General features: G+C 37.1%; 1 protein-coding gene across 4 annotated transcripts in view; it reads right to left on the bottom strand.

Annotated features, from left to right (window-relative positions):
- Nucleotides 1-310: 310 nt before the first annotated feature.
- The window catches only part of RPGR (retinitis pigmentosa GTPase regulator), a 53,927-nt gene continuing 29,895 nt past the window's right edge, over nucleotides 311-24,342 (bottom strand). For 2 of the 4 annotated variants that reach the window (XM_082277697.1, XM_082277696.1), the window contains exons 11-17: nucleotides 23,617-23,782; nucleotides 22,210-22,316; nucleotides 20,426-20,491; nucleotides 5,668-5,916; nucleotides 5,408-5,447; nucleotides 4,045-4,133; nucleotides 311-3,077 (exon numbers count right to left, since the gene is read on the bottom strand). In XM_082277697.1, the coding sequence (XP_082133823.1) occupies nucleotides 2,856-3,077; nucleotides 4,045-4,133; nucleotides 5,408-5,447; nucleotides 5,668-5,916; nucleotides 20,426-20,491; nucleotides 22,210-22,316; nucleotides 23,617-23,782 (939 nt within the window). In that variant the 3' untranslated portion in view covers nucleotides 311-2,855. Of the gene's footprint in view, nucleotides 3,078-3,975; nucleotides 4,134-5,407; nucleotides 5,448-5,667; nucleotides 5,917-20,425; nucleotides 20,492-22,209; nucleotides 22,317-23,616; nucleotides 23,783-24,342 lie in introns of those variants that run through there. The other 2 variants (XR_014226263.1, XM_082277698.1) reach the window with 2 other exon arrangements.

The raw sequence follows: 24,342 nt of genomic DNA on the forward strand, positions 1-24,342 counted from the left end.
AAATGAGAAATAAAGTGTTAAGTTGATACACTTAATCTTTGGGAAAGTAAGAAAAAAACCAGAGAAAGATGTACTAAAAATGCTTCTATAACTTTTTGCTACTTATGTTTATGAAAACATTTCAGTAATAAAACATCTTCACATTTTTATCATAAGAATTGTGAACTTGTTAAAAAACCCCATAAATTAATACACATGCACATGTAAATTGTTTTATTTGTTTAATCTTTTTTATTAAAAATGAAGACATGTAAAAAAGACATTGGAATGGATTAATATGTTTCTGCTTCTTGTTGAGCAAAGTGTGTGGACAAGATAAATGTACCAGTCCCTGAAACTGCTCAGACATACAGCAGTTCACAGTCCATTACATAAATTTCTATAGCATTAGATTGGAGGGTAATTCCCATTTTAAAGGAACATTTCTCATTAGTTCACCTTATAAAAAAGAAATTACAGGAACAATTTCTGTGACTGATCTCCCCTTAAAAAATAGTTAAAGCTTATTTAAATTAATGAGGGCACCATTTACTTTATTTCTCCTTTTCCAATTTACTCTTCTCAACAGTATCCAAGTAGAACAGAAACCACATGTGCATTCAGAAAAATAAGAAAGTATGTAAATATAATGGAGGAAAAAACCTCCTCATGTCAGGTTCACTGCAGAACTCAAGAGTAGCCCAAAGAAAAATAAAAGAAATGAAAGGATCCTAATCAACTCTGGCAAAGGATAACCCAAGCATCCAGGTTTTCAGTGATGATTATGGTAGCACAGAGGAGGCCCTGTGAAACAATCTGGGCACCTGCCATACTACAAGGACAAAGCATTCAGGTGAACCAACTCCTAGGAGGAAATCAACTCTGGACACTTCTGACGAATTATATAAAATTTAAGCAACTCTGAAACTAGGAAGAGGTGAAGGAAGGACTGGAAAATAACCAGCCCAGTTGTGCCAACCTTTACCAGGTCACCGGGTGGTCAGGGATCCCTTTGGGGTCATTGACCACCAGGGAACAGCAAAGAGACCTCCAGGACAGAAGAACACATGCAAAGGGGAGGGAAAATATAATAATGATTTCAGGGAAATTATTTATCATGTGTATGTTTATTCTGGGGAAGTCAATGACTCTGTGTGTAAAATACAGTATAAAAACAGGAGCTTTTTCTGCACTCAGCCTGCATGATATTTTGGAGGGGATATCCCCTCATGCATCTGCTGAATAAAGAATTCCTACTTCTTAATGCTACAGTGGTGTTAAGCAGTTTTTATTTGTACTGATTTTTGGCTCCTCCTGCTAAGCTCTGTCTTGGGGTGACTTGATGTTGTATTCCCTGTCACTGCACTATGCCCAGAAATTAGTATATATACCTTTCTGTGCTTTTAAACTGAGCCTGACTGGAGAGAAAAAAAATAAACCTCAAGGACACAGACAGAGATAACACACTCTCATTCTCGGCGGTTTTTTTTTGGCTTCTGCATTCTGCTGCTGGGGGAGAGGAGCAGAGAAGCACCCTGCATGCTTGTTCAGCCAGCTTTCAGGTTTTTTTCTCCTCTGGAGAGCTGACCTTTGTTTTTTTCTGGAATTTCGGATTTTTCCCTTTCTCTGCTGGATTGTTTTCAACATCACAACCCACATCGGGACTGTTCTCCACCGAGGGCCCTGGCCCCTGCAGGAGGGGCCCACCCCGTCCCAGCTCAAAGGAGAAGCACCAAAGGGAGGACTCTAACATTTTCCCAGGTATTTTTCATCACAGTGAGAGATTGTATTATTTAGCATTATTATCCTTTTCCTGTGTGTTCTTTAAATAAATAGTTTTTATCTCTTTCACTTTCCTTCGAGGAAAAAGGTTTTTTTCCCGAACCTGGTAGGGGAGCGGTGGTTTGTAACCTGCCCTCTCTCAGAGGATATATTTCTAAATTTAGCCAAACCGGCACCGTCTCCATCTGAAGAAAAGCCAGTCTGCCTGAGAGAACATGAATATTTACCCATAATGATCAGTTTGTCATACCAACATGTGCCACAGTAACTCTGGTTGCATTATTTTCCTGTAAGAAAAGCTTCACTGGAGACGCAGCAAGGCGTGGATGTTCAGAGAATACAGGATTAGAATCCAAGTGAAACAAAAGCGAGGGTGTCCAGTTTTCACTGGGCCTGATTCAGTGAGGAGAGAGGCCCATCAGCTTATGCCAATTTCAGCAGGAGCAAAGGTTTTCAGCACCTCTCAGAAGTAAAATCTTTCTCCCTGTCCCAGTCTGGCAGGATACTTCTGTACTTACACTGCTCTTAGGCACTGTTTCCACTGGAACTGCTGCCACACATGAAATTAGGCACATACTCAAGTAACTTCTTCCATAAGGGCCTACACATTAAATTGAAAATTTTACTGCTAATTTTTCTATGTCAAAACAGAAAGAAACATATATATTTCTAAGTAACTGAGTACCCTCAATATTCTTAACTAGGTTGTTAAACCAAATAGTATCTTACATCAATTATAATTTTGCAAGAGTATCATGCTGAAAGTGGTACTCTGTAGACTGAAACAGAATAAAATTATTTAGCAAAAATCCATAAAATGCCCGTGTTCAACTTTTCACATATAAACCCCTCATATTTTGCTTTAGAACACCAACAGGTAAGGCCACAGAACTCCAGAAAGGTGCTGTTAAGCATATACTTTTGAGCTATTAAAATTACCAATAAATACCAAGAAAATCATCTGGCTATTTAAAATTACAGCAATTGAACCAATCAAAAAAAGCAGCCATCAACATCTTGAGTCATAACTGTTTTCAAGTAAAAATTGCACAATGTGCTTCAAGACTGTCACATTCTTACATATTATAACAGTGTTAGAGCAATATACATGTATTAACTTTCATCCTTCTGTCCTGGTTAGTCACAGTTTCACTGGAATTCTCCAGTGTATGATTCTGATTTTCATCCTTACTGTCTTCAGCAGATAAATCTTCCTTTTCTTTTTCTTCACTCTGCAATGGCTTTTCAGAGCTGTCTTCCTTTCTGCTACATACATTCTTCTGGCCTGTCAGTGGCTTTCGCTTAAACAGGGAAAACTGAAGTGAAAAAACCAGGTAAATTATATGACTGAAACAGTTAGCAGTGAAATTCAAGATAAAAAACCCACAAACCCCTTTGTATGTACCAAGGTCAATGAGGTTGGCAAATTGCTCCTTGGTGAAATAAATATTTTTTTTTCTAAACAAAATGACTAAAAATATTAATGAGAAACATTTGCAATATTTGAAATGTGGAAAAATAGCACATCAGAATCAGAAATGTTAAAGTGACTGCATTTTGTCAAATTAGACACTGTACAATTTGTGCAAAATGCTACAAGTGGTGCATTTAATTTGGGTTTCTTTCAGATTAGAGCCTGAGGCAAGGTCCAAAAATAAAGCCCCAGAGCAGTAAGTGCTTACTGATAAACGTGTGTACTGCCATTAATGACAGGGCTTGTGCTCAGTGAGACTACACACGTGCTCAAAGTTAACTGGATCTTAGGGTCTTTGTTCAACAGGAAACTCATCAGCCTCTGCAGGAGCCTCTGGATCCTAAACCTGTAAGAAATTCCATATCAGGTACTCCTCAACATGCTCATACACCTATAGAGAGAGATATATATGATCACAAAATCAGTGCATGTTGGAAGGAGTTGCAACATCAACCAGCTCAGCTGCTGCTTTCAGAGACAATTGGGGGGGGGGGGGGGGAATATTTTTAGATAATTTCCCATAGGAATCAAGTCCTAAGTTTTCACCTCACCAGTACGTGAGGTGATAAACAATCTCTCTTTCATGGACATGCCATCCTGAGGTGATAATGGGCATTATCTCATTTATTTTATTTGGACAATTTTAAGCTATTCTTTCAAAAATAAAATCAAGTCTTAAACAGAAGGAGCAGGTTTCTCAGCAGTTTAATTATCTATGCAGATCGTGTAAGTTGAGGTATTTGCTTTGGTAACTGCCCACTGCCTTCTTGGTCACTGGAAAAGCTGGAAAGAAACATCAGGACACAAACCTTTTTTTTCCCCACAATTCCTCCAGTTTTTTGGTCATCAGTGTTCTCTGAAGAATTGCTCACAGTGTGATTGTCAGTGCTTTCCTTCTCTACAATAATATAAACGTTTATATTAACTTTTTTCTGATTCGTACAGATCAGAAAAATATCACAGAAAAACAGAAAACAATTGTTCTTCAAATTATTTTTGAAGTAGAAGTCACCAAATAATACTGAAAAAGCAATCAGAATATTCAGTGTAACTTGATACCCAGCCCAACAAGACTATTTTTATTTTTTAATCTCTCCATATAATGCCCTGACATTACTCTCCACATGCTCGATTTTCAAGAACAGAGCACTTACAGCAGTGACAGTATATAAAATATTTTCACTTGACACTCACAGTTTCCTCTTGATGACAGAAGACAATGTCTTGCACACTTATTTGAAAGTATATTCTAATTTAGGAAAGCTGACTTTTAGGGCAGGAGTTACAGTTCAACATGAACTTTATTCCATAGAAACAATTCTGGGAAAGGAAAAACTTTCCATCTCAGTTGATGTTCCTGTGTTTAAATTTTCCTATACTCCCTGTATGAATCATATAAATTTAGAACTTAATATCAAAACTTCCAGATCACTGGATAATGGAAAAATATTTAAGCATCCTTCTGTACAAGCTATTTCCATTATAATATTGAAAATAAATGGCATAGCTTCTTCATTATAAAGGCAGTGGTCTGTTTTATACCACACTTGTTATTTTCTGTCAAGAAAACAATTCTAAATTACTTCAAAATTTCTAAAATAAAAGAAGTCCTACACGCATAGGGCACCCATTTTCATGTTCCCCAGCTTTTCTACAGGAATATACAGTTCTCATAAACTGCCATCAAAACTACAAGGAGCATCTAGGTTTACACCTTCAGCATCCTGAACAGCATTCACATTATCACATTTCACCTAAAATAATCTCTTTGTGAATTGAATGAGGAAATGTCAGCTGAAAAAAATGAGGAAGAATTCTGAGAAGCTTCTTGATTGAAGTGAGGCACAGGGTACCTAAAGAAGTTGGCTGAGAGATAATAAAATTTCCATGACTTTGGCACTGCACAACCAGAACTGCTCTTAGTAAGATGCAGTCTTGCTAAGAGAAAGTCCTTCTCATGGACTTCCTCCAATACATGACTGGGAAAAGTATTTATTTCTTTCAAATCATTAACAATTAATAATGGGGATTTGCCTCTCAAATTTCATCTACTCTCAAGAACTGCTTTGCCAACTACCAACAAGAACTGTGTTGTCCACTATTTGTATACTATTGTTTAAAAAAGTTTTATTTGTCTTCAGGATGTCCAGTTCTTAGGAACTGTATTCTTACCCTGCTGAACGATGGTCTCTTCCTGAGTAGTCTCCTCTGTCTATAGACCAAAAAAAAAAAAACCAAAAACCCTCTTTCAAAATTGTTTAAAAAACCAGATGTTTAACTATTAACACCTACATGTGTTTCTCCCGCTAACAAAACCACCCCAAACAACAACTTTGTATTTACAGGATAGCTACACGTGTATCCAACTGAAGTTAGTTATAGAACCAAATCCTTTCAGAGACCAGTAACTTAATAGAAGTAAATGCTTTTACCTCTCCAGTTTCCACAGTGCTACTACTGCTTTTCTCTCCCTCAGGTGTTTTACTATGCTTTTCTTTTTCATTTTTTTCCTTTTTGTCCTCTTCTTTCTCTGTTCCTTCTCCTGCTTCATCTCCTTCTCTTTCTTCTTTTCCTTCTACTTCTTCTACTTCTTCTTCTACTTCTTCTTCTACTTCTTCTTCTTCTGTTTCTTCTTCTTCATCATCATCATCTATTTCTTCATCTCCAGACAAGTTTTGTTCCTTGGACAAAATTGCCAAAACATGATTTTGAAACTCAAACTGTACAATGATCACAATCCTCATCCTAAACCAGTTCATCACACATCACAATTTGACTAAGATCAAGAAAACTCAAAAGAAAAGGTTCTAAGGAGTACATAGAATAAGGACAAACACAGGAGACCTCAATCAAGGTTTGTTAATTTTAATATATTTTTAAAAAACTGACCTCCAGGAAACATTAGGAGTGCAGCTGACTTATGCTTTGCCAACATGTGACTCCTTAAAGGAAAAACAATGAAAACAAACTTTTTTTTGGAAAGAAAATATTTCTTTTGCATGTTTGAAATGAGCATAATTGATGCAAACAGTAGTAATTCCAACACTGAAAAAAATAATTCAAAGCTATTTCCCAAGAAAATTAATGAAGAAATGCCTGATACAGTGTTTTGATTCATGTGATTCAATACAGACATTATCATTTGAATTTAAGTTATTTTCAGCCTAAGATAAAACTTCAATAAAGTAAAATAAAATGGCCAAGGGCACTATAAAATAAATATTTAAAGGCACAAATGTTATTTTTGTAAAATGTGTAGAAAAATGAACCAATTATATCCTTCTTACTCGCTTCAATCAGACTGTCATTATTATGCCATTATGTACTTATAACAGCATAAAATACAACAGTTAAATAAGGAACAGTGTCCTTCCCATTGCAGAAATATATAAGGGCCTAAAGCAAGGACTTCCAAGGTCAAATCAAGTGAAGTGTCATCACTGCCCAGAGGGAGAACATTTCTGTTCCACTGCAGCCAATGTCACGATGGTAACTGGTGGGAAGTATGTGCACACTCTTTTGGAAGTGTGGGAGAAGAATGAGTCTTACACTGAACTCCTTCCTACACCTGTGTCCAAACGTTGTCTCCTGTCTTTTTTTAATGTTTTCCTTACTCCCTCTTACTTCTTTGGAGTTTTGCCTGTTGGCTCCACAACTGTGCTCATGGTCATTAGAAGGTAGCTTGCTGGTCAGAAGGAGACCACCAATGAATGTTCCTAGAGTTTGGAACAGAGGGATCTTTGGTGGAACTCCTTTGCTAAGCATGACTCACATATCCCAGGAACATCCTGGGACATCCTTACAGGGGACTTACGGAGGCCTGCATCATTCTGGACCCCAGCTCACAGCCTACAGCACCTAAAATCACACTAGATGAATTTATTTCAGCAACTGAGCCATGCTCCTCATCCAAAATAATAAGGCAGGAGGAGAGAGACACTCTTTTTACTCCAAAGAAGACACCAACTGTTGTTTAACTGAACAGCTTCCCAGACTGACCCTGTTTCCATTTACTGCATTTGCAGCTTTTCACAGGTGTCTCTGGCTGTCACCTCATCTGTTCAACTCCTAAAATAGCACATTTTGCATCATAACTCTGACAGCACAGTTCTATTTCTGTTACTTCTGCTTGCTCACTTACAGGCATGTTTTGGAGATTTTACTAATGGTAGGGAATGATCTGAGAATGTCATACTACAGATATGCTTTTGCTTTAAAAGATGACTCATCTGACCCTTAAAAATTATGCCTGAAGAATTTAACAATCTAAGAATTTAGGCTACTAATTAAAGCACATATATGTGTATATATATATGAACTCTCTCTCTCTCTCTCTCTATATATATATAATCTCTTCATTACTCTCTTTCATCATGCTTTAGGGGGTTTATTTTCTTATTTCACTCTAAATTCTTTTTCACAGAAAGATAATGCTGAAAGAATACCTTCAATACCTCTAAAGTTGAGGCACAGAGAAGCTGACTGGACCACCGTCACACACAGAAAGTCTAAAGTATTAGGAAGCATACAAGTGAAATATTTCAAACTGGTTTCATTTAGGCTTGAGGTTCCAGTTTCTTCAAAGACAAAAAAGTGGTTGTTACTATGAAACAGCCTTAAACATTTTCTTCCTCTAGTATAATAAATCAGTGTAGCAGAACAGCATTCCAAAAAATATGACCTTCTAGATTTAACACAACACTAAAGATTTCTGTAGAGCTGTCTTCTTTGCTTAATTTTTTTCATGCATTTATTCTGGTTTTCCTGTAAATCCAGATCTTCATAACTAGACATTCTTTAGCATAAATTTGATGTTTCCAAGCTTTAGGGGACAAATGACTTTACTTGCACTGGTTTTGAAAAAAATATTGCCTTAGTGGGCATAACTCAGTGGGTATAACTGTCTTTTGCTAAAATGGCTGCAACTGGCTTTTCTTTGGGCAGATTAATACAGAATAAAGACATTTCTTTTCAGAACACTCTATAAAAATGCGGTCTTACGTCTACTGGGGAGAGGGTGAAAAATTTCATTCTGTTCTGTATTGTTGTCTCACCTGGTGTCATGCTCTGGCTAAAATCTCACTAAAGACTGAGACATATCTCATGGTAGACCTTGCTCAAACTAGGTTTCACTATATTTCTGTAACTGTTTCATTGTGGACCCCTCCTGCTTAGTTTATGGAAACAGCTCTGGCAGATGGGCTGCTCATAATTAGCGTTTAGGAAAGGCTTATGGTATCTTTCCATGTCTCCTCAAGAAGTCAAAAAAATGTTAGTCACCACCATTTTATGTTTCTAGGGAAGAAAATCTCAAAGCCACTGATGAGACAAATTCAGTTGCGATCTTTTAAAAATCTGGTGAAAACTCAGTGATGAAGAGAAAGCGGTAATCTCTATGTGTACCACTGGCAGTGGAGAGTTCTGGGAAGATCTGGTTTAAAGAGATGTTTCTGTTTCCAGTTGCCTTGGAAACTGTTAAAAATCCACAGAGAAGATTATTAAAGAGAGTTGAGAATGAGGTAGGTAGCTACATGTCTGTTCCTGGTGGTGTTCTGCCAAGCAGCCATAAACCAGCAATTGCGTAGCAGAGATTTAAATCATTTAAGGAACAGATTTCTCCCATTACCTGCCCAGCTCATTAGCTGCACACGCCCAAAAGCATTGCCATGGCCCTCTTACATGTCTACAGGACAAATGAATGGTATAAATAGCAAGCAGGAGTTTCCCTATGAAGTAGAAGACTCTGAGTAGATGGCTATTAGGCCTAAGGAGGTTGGACAATGGGCATTTTGCTTCATATGGGACTGAAGAGTGCTCCCTTTGTAGAGCACTAGTAAAGACAAATAAAAAACACATTCTGCAGACTATCTTCCTGCTTTGATACAGGACTGAAGAGGAATAGGTGGAGGAATCATATCTTATGCTAGTTGTCATTCTACTCCCCAAAGACCTAGTGCACATCAATGTCACTCCTGAACTGTCCATGCTGGGAAAATGCACTGAGTTAACATTTTACTAAAACAGCATTGAAAGTAACAATACCAACCATGATCTTACATACAGATGAGAGGGAAAAAAAAGCAAAACCAAACATCTCAGTTTACTCTTTGTGGGTTGGAGATACATGGATGGGTAGGCATGTAACATTTTGTTGGTACTGATCAATAATGTCAAGGTATCTGATGTGAAGTGACTGGAAATATTGCCTGACAAAACTCTTAGCAAAGCTAAGGTTTATACCTTGTAGTTTCTTACCAAGCAGTTACAGAGACAGCTTAACACTTTAAAATCCACACAGTGTTAGCCACTTGTCATCAGGTAGTTGAGCTGGCTTTCATTTTGTAGCTATTAATATAGAGAAGTTATTAGCTCATCTACTCTAAGCCTTAGAGAAATATCCTTCACCTTAACAATTATTAAAGAAAGCTGTCCAGTTTAAAGACTGACAAAATTTGAAGACATGAGTACTCAAATGAGAGATTTAGCAGCTTATCCTTCCACTTACAAGCAATAAGGCAGCCAAACTAGGCTTTCCTTATTTATTGTCATGGACACAAACAGAAAAGCTCAGCCGAATACACTTAAAAGAATTTCCTGTAAAAAGCTGAGCCTGCAACCATAACTTGTCTAAAAGGTGACATCTAGGTTTCTACTAGGTTATATTGGTTTCCTAATTACACAATTTTATGTTAAGAGCACTTAACATGGATTACCTGATACTTATTACACTCCCTTAACACTGCTTTTGTGTGAGTATCCTCACTAAGGAAATGCTGCACTCTTAATTTCAGGCACACTGTGCACACTGTGAAACCACTGGAAACCAGTTTTATGTCAAAAACTGAACTTTAAAGATAGTTATGCCTTCTTGTAAATATAATGGAAGAAAACTTACCTAAGTAGCAGTTGCCATGTAGTGATACACTGATTACCCTGGATGTGTGATGACTACCACAGCAGTGCCCTCCAACAGGAGGGAAAAAATAGTGAATACACAGCCAAAAACGACATTGGGTAGAGACTGACTGAACAGAGTCATGTTCCACTGTTGTTTTATTAAGTGTTTTTTCTGCCCATACTTTGCCATGGAAGGTATTTTATTTACTAAAAGCCAAACACAACGACCTACGAGTCTCCACAGACCTGTGCACTTTTGTCACAGGCTGGCAGTGCACATACTTTGCCTTAAGAGGATTAATCAGATTAAATTTATTAGCCAAGGCTTTAGGTGTCATCCTGAGACTGCACACTGACGTTTATTACACGGAGTAGCCAGTTATTTTTGAAGGCACTCTCTTAAAGATTATTTCAGTTGGCATTGGTGTAATTATTCTGTGGTTTGCCAGCATGCTGCGGTAGGTGTACCTGGAGAAAGATATATCTCTGTATTCTTCTTTGAATAAAAACAACTACTTATCAATGTATAAAATTCTGATGTAAAACGACATTCTGAAGAGGTATCTTTTGTTTATTCCCCAAGATAAATCAACATCTGAAATAGCTCAGATGTACTACAGCTGTCATATACAAAACTGTTACCTTCTCATAGAAGTTTTCTTTCTTTGGGGAACAAATAGAGAAGATAAATTTCTGAGCAAAAAGGGGGAAAAAAATCTACAGAACTAGAAAGAATTTTTAAGGTGTTTTGTGAAAACCATAAAACAAGTTAGAGATTGTTTACATCAAGTGTAATCTCTTATGAAGTATTTTACCCAGTAATATAAATACCCTCTAGTATTTAGTCACTCAGAAACAGCACATCAAAAAAACTCCTGGGTACTTAAGCAAAACAGGAGAAATATAATGAGCAGCTCCAAATCAGAATATGTTGGTGTCATCTGAAAAACTTACTGTGTCTCTGGAAGATATTATGCTGCATAAAATGAATTCTTAATGCTAACAGGCACGGAGAAAAAAAAATGACTTGGGAATATTGGCCCACACTTGGATACAGATTGTGCATATTTTCCAAATCCTTATAGAAAAAACTTTAGTGTCTGGAGTTTATCATGCACCTCCTACATATTTGCAAATGAATGAGGACAGTCACTACTGTCTGCTTTTATTGTGCACATATCTTAGAGTACTGCATATCTCTCCCAAATCCTGTACTATTCATTAAAATCCTGCCTTAATCATGCTGCTTTTTATTCAGTGTTTTGATAAAAATACTGGTAAAGGCAAAATTTCACCAAAGCACCAGAGCAGGCAGGAAAGTTCTTTAAGATTTTCTGACTCTGTACGTTCCTCAAAGGGATGCTCCACAAGTCACTGCTAAAACCTCCAGAGCCTGCAAGACTGGGTCTCAGGGGAGAGATCCCATTTCAAAATAATCTGATGTAAAAGTGGTAGTTTTTACAGAACCATCACTAATCTTTAAGCCCAGTCTCATTTCATAGATTTTTCAAGGCACATCCAACTTAGTAATGCAAGTGCCACCAGCTTCCCCATGGAATTGTTCTCCATGTCATGCCAGCACCTGGGGAAGTTCTTCCTCAGCCACTGCAAGGCTGGCTTTAAAGCACAGCTTGACTTCTTTCTGTACCCTTGATACAGGACACATTCAGGTTTGCTTTGTTCTTTTTCTCCTCACGGATGGTGATGAAGTGCCTAGTATAAGAGGTTAAAATTTGTAGCAGTTCTGCTGCTCTGTGTTTCTAATTATGGAAGTAGTTTTGTGCCTTGGATAGATGCTGGATAGAATGAAAGAGAAGTATTTTGTACTTCCTGTAAGAAAGCCAGGCTCTGCCAGGGTGGCTCACAATCCCAAGCTCCTTTTAGGTTGGTATTTATTGTTCACTTTCCAGTCAAACAGCACAGCTCTTGTACTAACACTGGTACGCAGGGAATTTGAAATATGACACTTTAATAATACTGTGATCTATGTCCTTACAGAAAAGGTGCAGATAAAGACTTTATTTAATATGAAATTCTTTCTAGAGCCGCCATTGTTTCTCTCTCACACACTCTCCATATGACAGCATGAATACTTTACATTTCACACAACTACAAACAAGACTCTGTGTGAAAGGTGTGGCAGTCATGGCAAATGATAAGGCTCTAGATCCATACTATTGAACCTGGGACACACCAGGAGATGGCCCTGCAACCCATCACCGACAGAAAGAGTCATTTCTGATTTTTAAATGCTGGAAAAATAAGAAAACCAGAATGGTAAATATCTTCACACTAGATATTTCAGGGCCCTGATGAAAATTATTTTCATAACTAAGCATGGGGTTTTGAGATAACAGCATTAATATTTGTTTAAATTATTATAGCATGAGGTAGCCAAGCGAAAAAGCATTGGGCACTATCATAAATCCTTAAAAAAAGACAGCGATTAAGTGTACTTGCTTCTTCTTTTGGCAATAGTGAAATAAAACCTCTGTTGCTCTCTGCAATGCAATTTTCTGATGCCAAAGCTGTCTCTCCAAAATCCTTTTAATATGCAAAAATTTAACCTCTCCTGTCTCCATTAAAACATAAATAAGTGTATAAGAATATTACAGCTCAGTGAGTGACTTCAGATCCCAAGCATACTCAGAACTTTACTGAGCACAATACTCTGGGTTTGCCATTTGTGCAAGCAAAGAATTTGCTCAGTTGTTCATAGAATGCCATGGTACAAAACACTCTCCCTTCCACAATTAGAAATTAGTTGAAAAATTACCCTTTCACATTTACTTTGCCCTTTTTGACCTTTTTACAGATCCTTAATGTTCTATGAGAGATAAGATCTAGAAAGTAGTGTCATCTTGGGAGAAAGTAAGCTAAAATTTATTATAAAAGATAGCTAAAGGTAAGAAAAACTAGGAGGGAAAAAACCCCAAGAGCAATGAAAACAAAAACTGGATGTCCTTTTCTGCATGATTTTGAAAGGCCCTGTTCTAAAGAATATCCATATACTGATCCAGATAAGAAACTGGAACAAAAATAATGAGTGAAATTTTATGTCATTCGGAAAAGGACATTTTTGTTATTCAGCATCAATTATGCAAAGAGATCTACTATCTGAACAAATGGTTTGATATGTTCAGCTACAATGGAGAAACTTACCTGCTGAAATTTTGCAGGCATAAGAGAAGAGCTGTGCTACAGAATATTCCAGAGTCATCCAGAACACCCTCACCTCTAACCAGAGCTGTGAGGCAGCAGCAGACCTGCACCCCACCCCTCTGAAAGTGCCAGAGCTTCTTGTGTTGGATGCCTGCTGTAAAAGGCAGCAGGTGCATCTCTGTAATCCTGTGAACATGTCTGTGAGACTGGGCAGGGGGATTAAAACTTCTGAGATGAATTGCAGGGGTTGCCTAGACATTCACAGGTGTTTATTAACACTTTATGGATGTCCAGTGTTGCTGTCATCTGCTTTATTGCTGCTCTTGAATTAAACATGTAGGTGGTTAACTGTAAACATGTAAACATGATTGCTGGTTAACTGTAATTAATATATCAGTAAACCAATTATTCTTGACTTAAACCACAGAACTGAACAGTTTTTCCATGTGACAATCATTAGGGAATAAATCATGAAGAGGGAATAAATGCTCTTTTTTCTAGTACAAGAATACAAAGACATCAAATGATGGTACTGAAAGACAGATGCAAATAAAAAGAGGAGTTACTTCTCCAATGTGTAAAGAAATCTAAGAATTATTTCCCAAAGAATGATACACAAGTTAAAAATTGATTGAAAGAAATTCATGTGAAGAAAATGGATATTAAATGTAACACATATATCTGCTGAGCCGCCACTTATTGAATATGCTGAATATATTCATTATACTGAATGGTTACAGGGGAGAAGTAACACTTAGTGTTTGTGCTACTCTAATATTCTAATATTTTTCTCCCAGGCACTTACCAGTAGCCATTGGTAGAAAAAAGATGGATAGATCTTTGGTCTGGGCTATTGTCTGTTGTTTTCTCTCTCTATTGCAAGATTTTTTTCTCTGTTAGAAACTAGTTCAGGAGTATTTCTGCCATGTTGCTTCAGTGCTGCATATAAATCTTTTTGTATGCCATAATAAATACCAAGGACATACTGAATTTCCAAAAAACCACAAGCAGCAAACTTTATAAACCAGAATGAGTCAAACTAAATAAAATTCCACTCGTTACACTAATGGAGTTCCAAAGTCCCCTCAAAGCCCAGAAACTTTGGCACAGAGCACAATTTATGTAACGAGTCTGTGCAAAACCCTTAGAAGTGCTGTAGTAAAGCTCTGCTTTTCCCCTACCACAGGAATGATCCACAAAGCTACATAAAATAAGTTCTCAAATCAATGAATTTTCATCCAGACAAAACAAAGAAGAGGAGATGCCCATAAATTGGCTTTCTTCACTCTCTTGGAAAGCTTTATGCTATCAGCATATGTTAAGAGAGAAACAACAAATGGTCCCCATTTGCCTAAGAATTTACGTTAAATGCTGCAGCTAATGTTGCAGCAGTAAAGTAAATGAAGTGTCATTCCTACATGGCATTGGAAATCACTTGCTTTAAAATGCTCTCACTTTTTTCTCTCTCTCTCTAGGAAATACTTTTTACTAGGAATAACAGGGTTCTTTCTTTTTTCACAGCACAGTTTTCTTCCAACAACCAATTCTAGAACCACAAAAAAGTAGATGTCATGTCCAAGAAATCCAGTTTTAGGCCTATAAAAATAGTTTTCAATATTACTCTAAGTTTAATCACAGTAACATCCTATTCTTTCCCAATAAAGATAAAACATCATAGTTCCACTTAATTTCAGAAGGAGGTGTTTTCAGAGGAGTTCAGTGATGACACAGCACACTGGCAAAATAAACCGATGGCTCTGTTGTTAGAGCGAGCTGATTTTTTGGGAAGGGCATTTAACGGATAAAATATTCTCTAACAGAGTATGAGGATACTTACCCTGTTGCAGAGACACATGCTGATGTCAAGACAATGTGTTCCAGAGAATTCCAAAGTTTGAAACAAATTTCACAGGGACAAAATACAGTCACTGGGCTAACTTTTTGCTGTAGTTGGTCATGGCACGTGACTGAAGTGATCTTACCTTCAAATGTAATGTATATGGAAGGGGTGAGTGAGGCAGAAGGGATGGACCTGGACTAGAATTTACTGGCAAACTACTGATCTACTACAGGCTTTTTAGAAAATAAATTCTGGAGACATCGTGTCAAAGATCGTTTAATGCCAGTATCTTACAAAACAATATTAAAATGTTTCATAACCTCAACATAAGTATTGATTCCATTCACATTTTTGTTGAATGACATTTACACATTTTGATTCCTTTCTTCTTCTGTCCTCATTTTCAAGTAGGGTTTAAGTAACTATTTTTTTACAGAATGTCAATGCTGAGATCAGTTTACAAAAATTTCTCAGAAAACCCATTGGCATAATATTCAAGTAACAATGCTGCATGATGAGCCCCTCTCTCTTCATTTGCCAGTTCAGTCCCTAATGGCTGAAAGAGTGATGCATTGTCTGACAGAAATAATTTGCAAAATTTGTTTGTGTATTTTAAGGATACTTCAAAAGTATTAACTTTGTTTTTTCAAAAAAAAAAAATTAAGACTTTCTTGCCACTTTCTTTGGTATTCCATCTGGCTTGTTGGTTTACCTATTTTGGACTTACAGATAGGATTTTTTAGAAGGGAAAACCATAAATCTCTTCCAATGAGGAGAAGCTTTAGATCTGATCCTGAAAACATATATGTGTTTTACCCCACAACAACATATATTCCCCTCCTTGAGTACCTCAGAGTTAGAGGATTAATGTGATGTAGTCTTTCATAGGAAGAAATAGAATCTTTTGTGTATGGCACAGTATAAACAAATAAAAAATGTTTACAGGTGTATATTTCAAATTCTTAATTCTATCTAATCACCAAGTGTGATATTAAAAAATTATCCCTGAACTCTAATGTAATCTAGGCCAGATTCTGAGATCTGTGTGTGTCTTTTTGCACAGAATTGTGTGCTAACACCAAAATTAGAAGTCAGCCATAAGGCCCTTGAAAAATCCCAGGCCATCACTTACCCAGGCGTGCATCTCCACTTACCTTCCATCCACTGAGCCACGTAAATTTGGCAACTTGTTCTTTCTTTAATTTAAGTACTTGAATGTTTCACCAATGTATGAAGAGAATAAAAGTAGGGGGAATAAATTATGGAGTGATACCAAAATTTAAAAATAGGTACATCTGCTGATTTACTGAAACTCCTTTCATGTAAGGCACATGATCAAGTAAATTGTCCTGTAACTAAATTGGTGTATTGCTGATTCAAAGGCAAAGATTACACTGTTACAATGTAGAACTCATTTTCAGCATGATATTGCACTTTAATTAAGAGGCAAACACAGTCTACCTCCTCAGCAATTAATATTTTTATATATCATATGTGATAAACATGATTGTGAAAATGATTGTATCAACAAAGTATGATTTCTCTCATAGAAGTTCTTCAGTCTTTTTCAAGAAATTGGCACTTATGCATAATAATATGCTTTGATTCCATGAAAAGTTTCTTTTAAGTAATCAAAATCAGTCTTCCATAGTTCCAAAGTTTCCTGAATAGGCTTAAAATGCATCTCCAGTAGTCTACGCTACTTTAGTGTTAAATAATGAGGTAGCACATTGTTCCAAAATTGTTCTGAATTATGTAAACCATTTGCTACATGACTTTTGGACTTCATGTTTTGTCTAGAGATGTTTGGTAAAGCAGCACTTTCTGTCTTTTCTGGCTTCCTGGGTTTGCTTTTCTTTTCTGGAAGTTTACTGCTATAATTTTTTCTTTTATCTTTTGGTTTTTCCTCTTCCTCTCCTTCTTCCTCCTCTTCCTCTCCTTCTTCCTCCTCATCCTCATCTTCTTCTCCCTCATCCTCTTCCTCTCCTATATCCCCTTCCTCCTCTTCTCCTTCTTCCCCCTCTCCCTCTTCACCTTCTCTCCCCTCTTCCTCTTCCCCTTCTTCTTCTTCCTCCTCACCCTCTTCCCCTTCTTCTTCTCCCCTCTCTTCCTCTTCTTCTTCCCCCTCTCCTTGTTCTTCTTCCTCATCACCCTCTTCCCCTTTTTCTTCTTCCTTCTCTTCTTCTTCTTCCTGCTCATTCTCTTGCCCTTTTTCTTCTTCCCCCTCTTCCCCTTCTCCTTCTTCTTCTCCTTCTTCTTGCCCTCCCTCTTCTCCCTCCTCTACCTCTTCTTCCTCTCCTGCTTCATCTCCCTCTTCTTCCATTCCCTCTGCTTCCACTCCTTCTCCCTCTTCATCTTCCTCTTCTTCTTCCACTCCCTCTTCTCCCTCATCTTCTCCAACACTCTCTTCTTCCTCTCCTACTCCCTCATCTTCTTCCACTCCTCCCTCTTCTTTATCTTCCCCTTCCTCTTCATTTTCCCCCTCCTCTTCTTCCCCCTCCTCTTCTTCCTTTTCATCTTCTTCCCCCTCCTGCCCTTCTGCTTCTGCCTCTGTTCCTTCCTCTTTCTCATCTTCTCTTTTCTCTTCTGCTCCATCCTCACCCACTTCCTTAGTTTTCATATTTGCATCTTCCTCATCATGTTCTTCTTCAGATACTTCTTCTTCCCTCCCTGCCAATGATTCTTCCAACTCCTCCTCTTCACCCTCTTTGTCTTTTTCATTCTCCCTTTCTTTGTTTTCTTCATCTTCCTCTTCATCTTCTCCTTCCTCTTCTGACTCTACCTCTTTTTCTTCCTCTCCCTCTCTATCTTCTTCTCCTTCCTCACTCTCATCTCTTCCCTCACTTTTAACCTGTTCCTCCTTTTCTTTTTCAGTGCCTTCCTCTTTCTCATATTTCTCCTCCATATCCTCCTTTTCTCCCTCACTCACCATTTCTTCTTCCTCCATCAACCTGCCTTGCTCATCTCCTTGATCTTTGCCATCTTGCTGACTGACCTCCTCAATCTCCTCTGCCCCCTCATTCTCACTGTCTCTCTCAGCCTGTGATTCCTGTCTTTCATTTTCTTCCTCGTTATCTTTTTCCTCTTCATCTTTTTCTACTGAAACTTCATCTCTATCTTTTTTAACCTCACTCTCTTCTTCCTCCCCTAGTTTACCCTCACTATCAATTGTTTCATCTAGTTTTTCACTTTCACCCTTTTCACTGCCTTCACTCTCCTGCTCCTGATCAGATTCCTCCTCATTCTTAATTTCCAGCACCCTGTCTTCACCTTTTTCACTGCCTTCACTCTCCTCCTCCTGATCAGATTCCTCCTCCTTCTTAATTTCTAATGGCCTGTCTTCATCATTAGAGCTTGTTTCTGCCTCATTCAGGCTTTTAAAATCAGTCTGTTCTACACATTCTTTCTCATTGTTTGTAGCTTGCGTCTCCTCAAGCTCACGGTCTTCTTTTTCTAAGTCCAAATGTTTCACTTTTTCTACTGTTCTCTGGACAGCTCTGTGTTCATAGTAGACCTCTTCCTTAAGTATATATTTTTGGAGATCATTAGTACTTTCCTCAGTTGAAGACGATGATGAAGTTACAGATATTTGTTTCAAAAACTGATGCTTTTTTTTAAGCTCTCTCTGTTCTGCACTACTTTCTTCTCCTCTGATGTGTATTCTTTCACACCTGTCAGATTTTTCAACACCATCCTTTATTTTGTTTTGACTTTCAATTGTTTCTTGACTCCCTTGGTTTTTAGCAGGACTGTATTCTTGTACAATTAATGAAACAGTCTGGGGCGTATCCCTGGGAGCAGAAGGAAGTACCTCTATTTTAAGGGATTGCTTAGATTTAACAGCTTTTGGCTTTTTATTGGAAGAATTTATTTTTTCAGTCAGAATTTGATTTTCAGTGGGAAGATTATAAGGTGCATCATCTCTGAAAAATTCAGGATTTTCCAGATATTCTTTTTCCCTTTTCACTAATACGCTTTTGTCCCCAGTAATTTCTTGAGCACCACTTTTCAAAGTACTATCTCCTTGTGCATGCTCAGATTTACCTTTCTTTATAATTTTTTTGGCCACAGGCTTCCCTACAAAGGCACTACTCTTTTCTAAATCTTGTCCAGGTGACTCTGAAAGTGAGGACTGCTTTAGTAAAGAGCCAGACTCCAATTTTGAGCCCTTCTTTGTGAAATCAGAATCCTTGTTTTTCAGCCCACCCTTACCATCTCTTTTCAGTTTCACATTTTTATTGTTCTTCTATTCCACATGAGAAGCAGAAAATTAAAAAGAAAGAAAAAAAGCATTAAAGACAAATGGCAGCAAAAGAAAAAGATTACAAAAGCATTTGAACAAGAAAAGAAACAATTTGTGAGAGGGGATTAAAAGGCAGCATCAAAGGTAGAATATTTCACATGAAATGAATTTACATACTTTAAACGTATTGTAAACATTTCACATGAAATGAAGTGCACATATTAGAAGAATGTAACATCCTGTTAATGATCAGTGCAGTGCTACACCTTTCTCACTATCCAAGCACATCAAGGAAATGCAGTAAGAATTGTCCAGCCAGGACCACATCCCATAAAACAGAGCAGGGGTGATGCACGAGGCTGTGCAAGCAGAAGGAAATTAGTGCAGTTCTCTTACACCTTCCTCCTTTGGAAATCTTCTGATGCACTCACTGTTATGCCCTTTCTAAGAAGTTTCAAAATCTATTGTCTTTCTGCTTTAAATTTTATACTTATATAACAAATTCTGCAGAATAACTTTTAAAATCTAAAACAAAATTATGAAGAAATATAACAAAATGCTGAAAAGCTGGGATCACTTTAGGAGTGAAATAGGAAGGTATTACAAAGTACTTTAATTTCATAATTAAAACTATTATTATTGCTACTTTAAATAGACTTCATTGTGAATATCTGTAAATAAAATATTTATTTACACTGTACCCCAAAATATTTTCCTATCAACAAACCAGTAGAAATGTGTGTTATTGTCTGAAGTAACAGTATGTATATGATAGTTTGCTCCTTAAACTACTGAAATATTGTACTCTCATCTGAAGCTACACTGGATATGTGGAGTTCTAGGTGCCTGCCCAAATCCTCTCTGCCTTCGTGCAGCTTCTTAGAATTTTAGGTCATGGATATTCAGAAAATTAGCAAGAGGAGGTCTATAACATTTTCCTGGCTTTTTAAGAACTCAAAGCACAATAATGAAGTACTAGGACAATACAAGAATTGCAGATTCTTTAAATATCAGTATAAGTACATAGATATGTAATTAGTTACAGTACCTTCTGTTTTTGGAGTGGGGATAATTTTAAGGACCGGTCACCAGGACTCAACTTCATTGCATGTGTCTGCAAAAATTAAGATCTCTATTAAAAAAATAAATATATTTACTACAGAATGCATCATCAAAGCCCAGTTCTACTAAACAGAGCTATTTTATGAACATTTTAATATTACTGCACAGTCAGGTTGAGACCAGCCTGTGTGATCATTCAGCTCACCTGCTTCACTTGCACTCCTTCATTCACTGCTTCTAAAGAGAGTGGTGAACAGATGTCAACACCCAAACTGTCTCTAGAGACTGAATGCTACATTTGCACTTTCTTAGAGTCCACAGGCACTTTTGAGATCCACATTCCACTCACTGTGAAATTACAAATACAACCTTACTCCCTTATCATCACAGCCTTCAACTCAACGTCCAGTTTGGTACCACATCCTTGAAAGAACAACTTCAAAGAAACGTTACACAGGAGACATTTTCCTTGGAATCTAATACCTTTATGTCTTCCACATAAAGCAAAAACCAAAAGGCAACATAGAATACTACTAGGTGGGAATATATAATGAAATTTTGCTCATCCCTTCCCATATATTCCAAATGACAAGATAATATTCTCTGCTGTTGATTGTTAACTGCTCATGGTCTAACCCCCATATTCTTTTTCAACACAGTGAGCATGGACAGCTCTGGTTTCAGACTCCTAATAATTTGCATCATCAATATGACATTAATTTTTTTTCCTCCTCTTGTCACATGTGTCAATAAGATGTATGTTGCCACAGTCTAGAAAAATTGAAAAAACTATATTGTAACAGATTGCTTTCATTCAGATCCAAGAAGAGCAATCATTTATTTTGTATTTTGACAAGTTTGCCTGATGGGCTTTTTTTCAAATTTATGTTTAAAAATTTTTTAAATGTTTTAAAGTTGATTCACAATAGGTATAAAACCAAAACAGAGAAGGAAGTCTAGCATATAAAGTGAGCAATATGTAAATAACACTTCAGTAAATTAATGAAGGACATGCTGAGCATTGGATCAAATAACATTTTTTACTTGTAAATCAAAAAGAGTCTTATAATGTTAAATAAATGGCATGCACAAACAGATTGTTCAGTTACTAAATACTTTTAAATGCAAACAAAAAGTAATTCCTGTTAAATGTGCAATCCTTCCAGGCTAACTGTGGCTGCATTAAGGCCAGGACATGTCCTATCTGCCGAGAGAACAAAATGTTTTAGAAAGTTGTACAAGTGATAAGGTGAACATGTGTTTTAAATAAAAGAAATATGTAGGAACAAGCTGGGGGATCACCAAATAATCGAATTGTCTGCATTTTGGCTTTCCCTTTGATATGATCCACCTGTACTAAAAAACCTCTTCTCAAAACAGGAAAAGATGCTCTTCTGCTTAATTTCCTGCAATTCTCTGTTGGAAGTCATCAAGAAAAGCAAGGTCAGAGATAGAGATCCCCATGTGGCCTCCAGCATCCTTTTCTTTTTCTTTCTGATTTCCAGAGCTAAGGCATGGGGTGGCACTGCACTACCTGGACTGCTTCAATCTCATACCACAATATTACTTGGAAATTAAAACATATTTTAGCACTGGATAATGATGATATAAAATGCATGCTCATTTAACAGTGTGTCAGTACTTGTTGTCACATATGATGTTCTGGGCTAGCCGGGAATTCTGTATTAGAACCTGAAACACAATTTAGCTTCTTTGTCTAGCCCTGCATAAAAATTACTGAATTACAGATTCATTATTGGAATATATTACCATATTCAGGATGTCAGTTGTATCTCCAAGGTTTCTGTCAATATTTTCATTATCTGAATCTTGTTCTGCAGAGACTTTACCAGGTTTATCTTTTTGATGATTATTTTCTACAAGGTAAAAGAGGGGGAAATAAAAAAATGTCATAGGAACAAGCACTGTATAGCAAACACAACACTCCACTCTTATAAAATAGAGATTATTTCTGTTTTACTGACATTGAAGTGAAGTCCTCAGATTCTTCATCCCCTCAGCCTAAAACACAGCAGAAACACTTCCATCTCCTTTCATCAGTATTAACAACAGAGGTAGCTCAGCAATCTGGTCTCAGTGCACTGTAGATCTCTGACCATTTTTGCAGGCTTTCACAGCCTAAATATTACATGGGACAAAGATTCTTTTGGATAATCTCTTTAAAAATAGTGCAACAATTAGACCAAATCAGCTGCAGTCATGTTATCTCCATTGCACATTATGTAATGGATGGAGAGATAGTGAGTTTAATGCAGCATCGTAAAAATGTCCCTACATCATTAAGCTCATCAGGTCTATGACCATTTCACACAGCACAAAACCTGAGCTTTTAGGCCTAAGAAGACTCTAAAGGAAATTCAAATTTCACTGCATTGCTTTCCTGGAACCAGAAATGCTAATGGACCTGCTGGCAGATTTAAGAATAATCATCTTCATCCTATTAATTAATTATTTTCAAATTAGATTTGTCTGTCCGGTAAATCTGAGCTAACTCTTACATAGAAGCACTGCATCCTGCACTCTTCAGCATTGTTCTTCCCAGGAAATCACACATGCCCAGGAACCCAGAAAAGTCCAGAACTGCTCTAGAGAATCTGTGCAAAGGTCCAGTGCTGTGTTACCGTTATCCAGACTTCTCCATTAGCTTGATTATTATAAATCCTTATCATCTTACATAAAGAGCAAGGAGCACTTTTGCATTTCCAAGTGAAGAAGAAAGGTCCTCTAAGAATGAGTAGACCTCTTTTCTTATCTTTTCTTATCCAAGTTCCTTGTAGGCCTACCTATGTCTTTAAGGATGTTCCTAACTCTTTTTTTCTGTAATTCCTTTTTGTTCCTTGAAAATGAAGTAAGCAGTTAATGTTCTTACAGCATTTTTGTGAATCGTATTTCTAAGGAGCCACTGGTACAGTTTATAAGTTGTATTTCTTTCACTCAAGCCTCCTCTAAATCTTTAAACTTGTTTTGCAAACATGAACAGTGTGAGGCAATGTTTGTCTGCATTTCTCAGCTTTCATGTCTGTATGCTGCCAGGCCCACCTGAGGTGAGACTGAACCTGAACCTTCTTTCATGTTCAAACTGAACATTTGTTTATGAATGATGAGAGTTAAACCATTCTTATCAGAAAACAGCAGCAAGATGCGGGGACACTTCACCTTTTTCATGGTCTCCATCCCTCAGAGATTTAGATTTAGGATGACTTGTTGCAAAAAACCAGAATGGGCTGGTGTTGCTTGTCACAGGCAATGAAGATTTTAAGAAGCTTTCCCCCATTGGAGGCAGAGTTTGTGCCATTCGAACAAACTGCTCTGGTGACCTTTCCTTTAGAAGATTAAAAAACAATAGGTTGAGAAAAAGGGTAGAAGAACAAAACATAAGCAATATCTCATACTCAGCAGTGGAACTTGCATTTAGCTGATGATAGTGTTGCAACTTAATAAGCAGGAACAAATATCCTTAATATTTTAATTATTTCTAGTCCTAAAAAGTGGGCAGGTACATAGTGGGATTTTTAAAATCATTTCTATGCAATTATTTCAAGCAAGCCTAAAATATAAACAAAGGAGAAAAAGACCTTTTTTTTTTTTATTTATTTATTTAAAATTAAAAACTAGTCCCTCAAATAACATCAACGTATTTAATCCACAATGTCAATACATTTTTACAGAATAAATTCAGGTTTTGGTAGAGTTAGTTCTCAGACAGATAAGTGAAATTTTCCAACTCATTGTGATGTTTAAGGAAATCACATGGAATGTGTAGCGGAGATAAAGGAGCAAAAAGTAATATTTTAAGTAACTACATCTAATATTCTTCTTTGATATTTTATAAGCTATGAAATTGTTTAATATATTCAAGGACTCAGAAGAGCAAAAGAGCCA

This window comes from Coloeus monedula, assembly GCF_965178545.1.
Source record: "Coloeus monedula genome assembly, chromosome: 3".
NCBI classification, from domain to species: Eukaryota; Metazoa; Chordata; class Aves; order Passeriformes; family Corvidae; genus Coloeus; species Coloeus monedula.